The sequence below is a fragment of the Rhinopithecus bieti genome, unplaced genomic scaffold (genome assembly GCF_001698545.2).
Source record: "Rhinopithecus bieti isolate Rb0 unplaced genomic scaffold, ASM169854v2 scaffold_1618, whole genome shotgun sequence".
Taxonomy (NCBI): domain Eukaryota; kingdom Metazoa; phylum Chordata; class Mammalia; order Primates; family Cercopithecidae; genus Rhinopithecus; species Rhinopithecus bieti.
In genome coordinates, this window is record NW_016803937.1 from 434,601 (window position 1) to 441,965 (window position 7,365).

A 7,365-nucleotide genomic window follows, 5' to 3' on the forward strand; every position below is an offset into this window, starting at 1 on the left:
AAAAAAAAAAAAAAAAAAAAAAAACGGGCACGGTGGCTCAAGCCTGTAATCCCAGCACTTTGGGAGGCCGAGACGGGCGGATCATGAGGTCAGGAGCTCGAGACCATCCTGGCTAACACAGTGAAACCCCGTCTCTACTAAAAAAAATACAAAAAACTAGCCGGGCGAGATGGCGGGTGCCTGTAGTCCCAGCTACTTCAGAGGCTGAGGCAGGAGAATGGCATGAACCCGGGAGGCGGAGCTTGCAGTGAGCTGAGATCCGGCCACGGCACTCCAGCCTGGGCGACAGAGCGAGACTCTGTCTCAAAAAAAAAAAAAAAAAAGGCCGGGCATGGTGACTCATGCCTGCAATCCCAGCACTTTGGGAGGCCAAGGCGGGCAGCTCATGAGGTCAGGAGATTGAGACCATCCTGGCCAACATGGTGAAACCCTGTCTCTACTAAAATAAAAATTAGCCAGGCGTGGTGGCAGGCGCCTGTAATCCCAGCTACTTGGGAGGCTGAGGCAGGAAAATCGCTTGAACCCAGGAGGCGGAGGTTGCAGGGAGTGATATCGTTCAATTTGGGAGGCGGAGGCAGGTAGATCATCAGAGCTCAGGAGTTCAAAACCAGCCTGACCAACATGGCAAAACCCCGTCTCTATTAAAAATACAAAAACTGGCTGGGTGTGGTGGTATGCGCCTGTAATCCCAGCTACTCAGGAGGCTGAGGCAGAAGAATCGCTTGAACCCGGGAGGTGGAGGTTGTAGTGAACCGAGATCACGTCAATGCACTCCAGCCTGGGCGACAGAGCGAGACTCCGTCTCAAAAAAAAAAAAAAAAAAAAAAAAAAAAAAGAACAGTGCAGAACATTAAGATAGAGTCTGAGGGGTAAATGAGATTCAACTTCCCTGGATGTTTGAAATTTTTGAAAATAGAATGTCTTGAAAAGGTGTATTTCTCATTGTGGGTTTTGGACAAAAGAGTTTGAAGGACCCTGGGACCAGACAACCTCCAGCAGGGCAGTTAGCTCATAAGGCACCTTGTGAAAAACGGCTTGACAAGTGGAGCCATGTGGATCTCAGCCCCGCTGCCCCTTGGCCAGGAACCCTTGGGCATGCCTTAGCTTGCACAGCACTGCGTGGCAACCTTTGCTTGTGAGTCTCTTCAGCTGTCATATCCCATTCTGTTCTAATCAAGATGGGGATCCTGGCTTTTCGCAAAGAGGGCAGATAGTGATCTGGGAGTCATAGTGGAACACAAGCCAAACAGAAGTCAGCTACGTATGAAAGAGGGAAAACATGTAAAATATTAAAGCTATAATGGGAGCATAAATTATAGACGCAGCCTCTCCTTAGGACCTACTGCAGTAAGGGGACCTTGTAAATCCTTGGTATCATAACCTTTCATCGGGTAGGAGGGAGCTGTCACCTCCCCTAGTGACATGGCGGCTCCCCACTCTGTCTCACATTGAGAATAAAGAAACAGCTGGTCTCAGAGAGGCAGCGTTAGCCACACCTAACCACAAGCAACTGCTCCACATCTGGCTGCTGGTGCAACCATTTGGCCCAGTCTCTGCCTTCCATAGATAAGTTGATGGACAGGATGCTGCCGGAGTCCTCTCCAAGGCCTTCAAAATGCCAAGCTGACTCCAGCATTTCATCTCTCCTGCCACCTGCCCACCCACCAGCCGGAACCACAGGGTACTGCGCTGGACTCCTGGAGCCATGCCAGGGACCCAGGTTAGGCCCATGGTCATGAAAGCACCCCAGAGACCACCTCAGGACGGGAGCTTCCTTCCTGCTTGGCCACCGCCTGGCTGCCTGATTTCAGCACAGCAGCACCTGTCACCACTCACCTCAAGAGGTGGCTCCAGAGCCTCCTGGGAGGCAAGAGGCCGTGGCAGTTGCTGTCATCATGGCCAGCCCTGGGGCTCCAGCCGAGGGCAGAAGCAGGCTCTGGAATGAGTTGGACCCGGAAGCACAGTACACAGGGGGCTGGTAAGAGTGCAGGCATGAATGTAGCTTGGGTCTGGCCCTGTGTGGGGTGAGAGAGCAGGCTGCAAAAGTGTCAGGAGCTGGGAGGCTGAGGGTGGGCCCCGTGTTCACCGCTCCCGACCAGCAGGTGGGAAGCGGGCACCCAGGGCCGTGGGGGCCAGGCCCCACCTGAGTGCAATGGCCCGTGTCAATTATGGTGGCTCAGGATCCAGCCGTGGCAACTGCTCAGTATTTTCAGTGTCACCCCTGGAGACTAGGCTGTTCGGGATGACTTCTGCCTTGTGGGGGGTCCTGGGAAAATTGCCTTGTTCACCTGCAGTGATGGAGTTCATTCAGCTGCACATTTGTGCTGTATAGCCCCGCCTCCCAGTCACAGCTGATTGGGTGAGAGGTGCACAGCTGAACCAATCAGATCCTATCCTGGGACTGGAGCCTCAAGTAGAAATAACCTATTGGCTGCCTCTCATTGTGGTGTGAAGACAGAGCCAGCCAGGCACAGCAGCCAGCCCAGATGGCTTTAAAGAGTTTCCAATTTGGTGTCTTGGAAGGCCTGCCAGCCCTCCAGGCTGCCCTAGATTTTAATGAAGTAGCCTATTCCTTCCCACACATTTGCCTCTTTCGCCTGAAGTGCCTCTGAGTGGGTTTCTAGCTCTTCTAACCCAAGATGCTGTAATTAAAGCATGGTCACAAGGGTTGATCCATATGAGGCTGCATTAGTAGAAATACAGAGTCTAGTGTAAGGGAGGTGAAGGCCCTTTTCTGCTCTGTTCCATCCAGGCTCCACCAGACAGGCCATGTTGGTTTATGGGTGTGGGATGCTAAGAGGACTTAGCCTGCTCAAGTGCCTTCAGGAGAGAGAGCCATGATGGCTAAGGCGCCAGAACCCCTGTCTGTGGACATTCGCCCTGGAGAAACCTGGAGACCAAGGTTTGTGCCTCCATCCTTTTGATCAGCTGGTATTCACGAGTGCTCGCCAGGAGCCTGGCCGCTCTGGGTTTCAAGTGATTCTCCCCACTCAGCCTCCCGAGTAGCTGGGATTACAGGCGCCTGCCACCACGTCCAGCTAATTTTTGTATTTTTAGTAGAGACAGGGTTTCACCATGTTGGCCAGGTTGGTCACAAACTTCTGACTTCAGGTGATCCGCCTACCTCAGCCTCCCAAAGTGCTGGGATTACAGGTGTGAGTCATCACGCCCAGCCAAAATTTATTAATGAGACATTTCACACTATTTTTCTCATCCCTATCATCATTATGTCATCTTCCTCCTCGTCACCAGTATCACCATCACCACCTTCAACATTATCATCACCAGGACCACCATCACCACCACCATCACCATCATCATCACTACCACCTTCACCATCATTACCATCACCCTCATCATCACCAACATTATCATCATCACCATCACCATCATCACCACCATCACCATCACCACCATCACCACCATCACCATCACCACCATCATCACCAACATTATCACCATCACCACCATCACCATCATCACCATCACCCTCATCATCACCATCATCATCATCACCATCATCACCATCACCATCATCACCACCATCACCATCACCAACATTATCATCACCATCATCATCATCATCACCACCATCACCACCATCACCATCACCACCATCACCATCATCGCCATCACCCTCATCATCACCAACATTATCACCATCACCACCATCACCATCATCACCATCACCCTCATCATCACCATCATCATCATCACCATCATCACCATCACCATCATCACCACCATCACCATCACCAACATTATCATCACCATCATCATCATCATCACCACCATCACCACCATCACCATCACCACCATCACCATCATCGCCATCACCCTCATCATCACCAACATTATCACCATCACCACCATCACCATCATCACCATCACCCTCATCATCACCATCACCATCATCACCATCACCCTCATCATCACCATCATCATCACCATCACCACCATCACCATCATCACCATCACCATCATCACCACCATCAACATCACCAACATTATCATCACCACCATCACCATCATCACCATCACCCTCATCATCACCATCACCATCATCACCATCACCCTCATCATCACCATCATCATCATCATCACCACCATCACCATCATCACCATCACCATCATCACCACCATCAACATCACCAACATTATCATCACCACCATCACCATCATCACCATCACCCTCATCATCACCATCACCATCATCACCATCACCCTCATCATCACCATCATCATCATCACCATCACCACCATCACCATCACCACCATCACCATCATCACCACCATCAACATCACCAACATTATCATCACCACCATCACCATCATCACCATCACCCTCATCATCACCAACCACTATTTTTCTCATCCCTATCATCATGTCATCTTCCTCCTCATCACCAGTATCACCATCACCACCTTCAACATTATCATCACCATCACCACCATCACCATCATCACCACCACCATCATCACCATTATCATCACCATCATCATCATTATCAACATTATCATCACCATCATCACCACCATCACCACCATCACCATCACCATCATCACCAGGACCACCATTACCACCACCATCACCATCATCACCATCTTCACCACCATCATTACCACCACCATTATCATCATCATCACCTTCACCATCACCACCATCCTCACCATCACCATCATCACCACCATCATCATCATCACCATCATCACCACAATCGTGCCATCTCACCATTACCACAACACTCACCATCATGACCACCTTCATTATCATCATGACCACCATTATTACTACCATTATCACTACCACCACCACCATCAATGACATAATCTCTAAGTATAATCACCAATTCTAAACGCCAGTCTTTTAAATCTAGTGTGTATTTTACATTCACAGCACATCTCAGTTTGGAGGAAGCTACATTTTCATGGAATGATATGATCCTTTTTTTTGTTTGTTTTTTTCAGACAGAGTTTTGCTCTTGTTGCCCAGGCTGGAGCACAATGGCATGGTCTCAGTTCACTGCAACCTCCGCCTCCCAGGTTCAAGCGATTCTCCTGCTTCAGCCTCCCAAGTAGCTGGGATTACAGTGCCCGCCACCACGCCCAGCTAATTTTTGTATTTTTAGTAGAGACGGGGTTTCACCATGTTGGCCAGGCTGGTCATGAACTCTTCACCTCAGGTGATCTGCCCGCCTCGGTCTCCCAAAGTGCTGGGATTACAGGCGTGAGCCACCGTGCCCGGTCTATTTGATCTTTGATGTAGATTTCATAAAATTCACATTTTGAAAAGTGGATTCACACACCCAACTTGTTCTAAGTACGCTAAAATGTTTTTCAATAATCAATTAGTGTTTAAAAGTAATTAAAGTAGGCTGGGTATAGTGGCTCACACCTGTAATTGCAGCACTTTGGGAGGCCAAGGTGGGTGGATCACCTGAGGTCAGGAGTTCAAGACCAGCCTGGCCAATATGGCGAAACCCCATCTCTAATAAAAATACAAAAATTAACCAGGTGTGGTGGCGCGTGTCTATAATCCCAGCGACTCAGGAGGTTGAGGAAGGAGGATCACTTGAATCCGGGAGGTGGAGGTTGCAGTGAGCCGAGATTACATCACTGCACTCCAGCCTGGACAACAGAGCAAGACTCCATCTCAAAAAAAAAAAAAAAAAAAAAAAAAGGCCGGGCGCGGTGGCTCATGCCTGTAATCCCAGCACTTCGGGAGGCCGAGTCGGGCAGATCACAAGGTCAGGAGATCGAGACCATCCTGGCTAACAAGGTGAAACCTCGTATCTACTAAAAACACAAAAATTAGCTGGGCGTGGTGGCAGGTGCCTGTAGTCCCAGCTACTCAGGAGGCTGAGGCAGGAGAGTGGTGTGAACCCAGGAGGCGGAGCTTGCAGTGAGCCAAGATCCTGTCACTGCACTCCAGTCTGGGCGACAGAGTGAGACTCTGTCTCAGGAAAAAAAAAAAAAAAGGCGGGGGGGTTTAAAGGCCAGGCACAGTGGCTCTTGCCTGTAATCCCAGAATTTTGGGAGGTCAAGGTGGGAGCATCACTTGAGTCCAGGAGTTAAAGGCTGCAGTGAGCTATGATGGTGCCACCGTGCTCCAGCCTAGGACAGAGACACAGCAAGACCCTGTCTCAAAAGAAAAACAGGCACTTTAGGGAGAATGCTGGAACTGTACAAATAACAAAAAATAACGCATGGGTGGCGCCGTCAGCTTACCATCTAGAGCTGCAGTGCTTACCCCAGGAGGAAGATCAGCTGCTTCCCAGCATGTGCAAAGCAAATGCGCACCCAGGGTTCCTTCCCCTCCACCCACAGGGCATCTGCCCTCCTCCAACAGGCTCCGCTAGGTGGTCTACATTTGACGGCTTTGTAGATGTTCCTTGATTTCACAACTTGGAAGGCCTTACTACAAACCAGGGGGAGCCGATGCCCCGAAAAGTCCAGGGTGAATAAGACGTGGCCCTGCATTGAGGGCTCCTCGCCTGGCAGACATGAAGGTTAGCTTAGTGCTTAAGGACTCAGGCTGGAGGAAGACAATCATTCATTCAAGAACATTAATTGAGCACCTACTATGCACCAGGCACTGTGCTGGGAGCCCGAGGAGTCATGGTGAGCTTCCAGCGGGCCCTGTATGGGGCGAGGGGCCAGGCTGCAGAAGTCTCAGGAGCTGGGAGGCTGAGGGCGGGGCCGGTGTTCATGGCTCATGACCAGCATGTGAGAATGGGGCTGTGGGGGCCAGGCCCAGCCTGAGTGCAATGGCCCTTAGACAGGCTGGTTTACGCCTCTCCAGAGAACTGTGAACTCAACTTCCCTGGGGGCCTGAAGCTGCAGGGAGGCAGCTGTCAGAGCCCGGGAGAGAGGCTGTTCCTGGCGGGAGCAAGGCTGGGCTGGTTGCTGGTTTTGGGTGTGAGGAGGAGGTGCAGATAGGAAAGGCTCTTTCAGGGCTTTCGGCCTCAGGGAACACTTGGTCTAAGGGCATATTTCCCTAAGGGAAATGGAGTCTTACACTCAGGACAGGCAAGACCAGGTCTTTTTATTATTATTATTTTTACCTAGGAAGATCTCACTCTGTTTGTCACCCAGGCTGGAGTGCAGTCATGGTTCACCCTCGCAGTGCTGGGCTTAAGCAATCCTCCCACCTAAGCCTCCCAAGTAGCTGGGACTACATGCAAGAACCACCATGCCCAGATAATTTTATTTTATTTATGTATTTATTTTGAGACAGATCACTCTGTCTCCCAGACTGAAGTGCAGTGGCACAATCTCAGCTCACTGAAACTTACGCCTCCTAGGATCAAGCGATTCTCGTAACTCAGCCTCCAAAGAAGCTGGGATTACAGGCATGAGCCACCA

The 7,365-nt window shown here is 50.5% G+C and overlaps 1 protein-coding gene across 1 annotated transcript in view; it reads right to left on the reverse strand.

Moving 5' to 3' along the window:
* CDT1 (chromatin licensing and DNA replication factor 1) overlaps positions 1–1,731 on the reverse strand; it is a 15,146-nt gene extending 13,415 nt beyond the window's left edge. The window contains exon 1 of the mRNA XM_017859270.1: positions 1,662–1,731. Within this exon, the coding sequence (XP_017714759.1) occupies positions 1,662–1,731 (70 nt within the window). The remainder of the gene's footprint in view (positions 1–1,661) is intronic.
* Between the last annotated feature and the right edge of the window lie 5,634 nt (positions 1,732–7,365).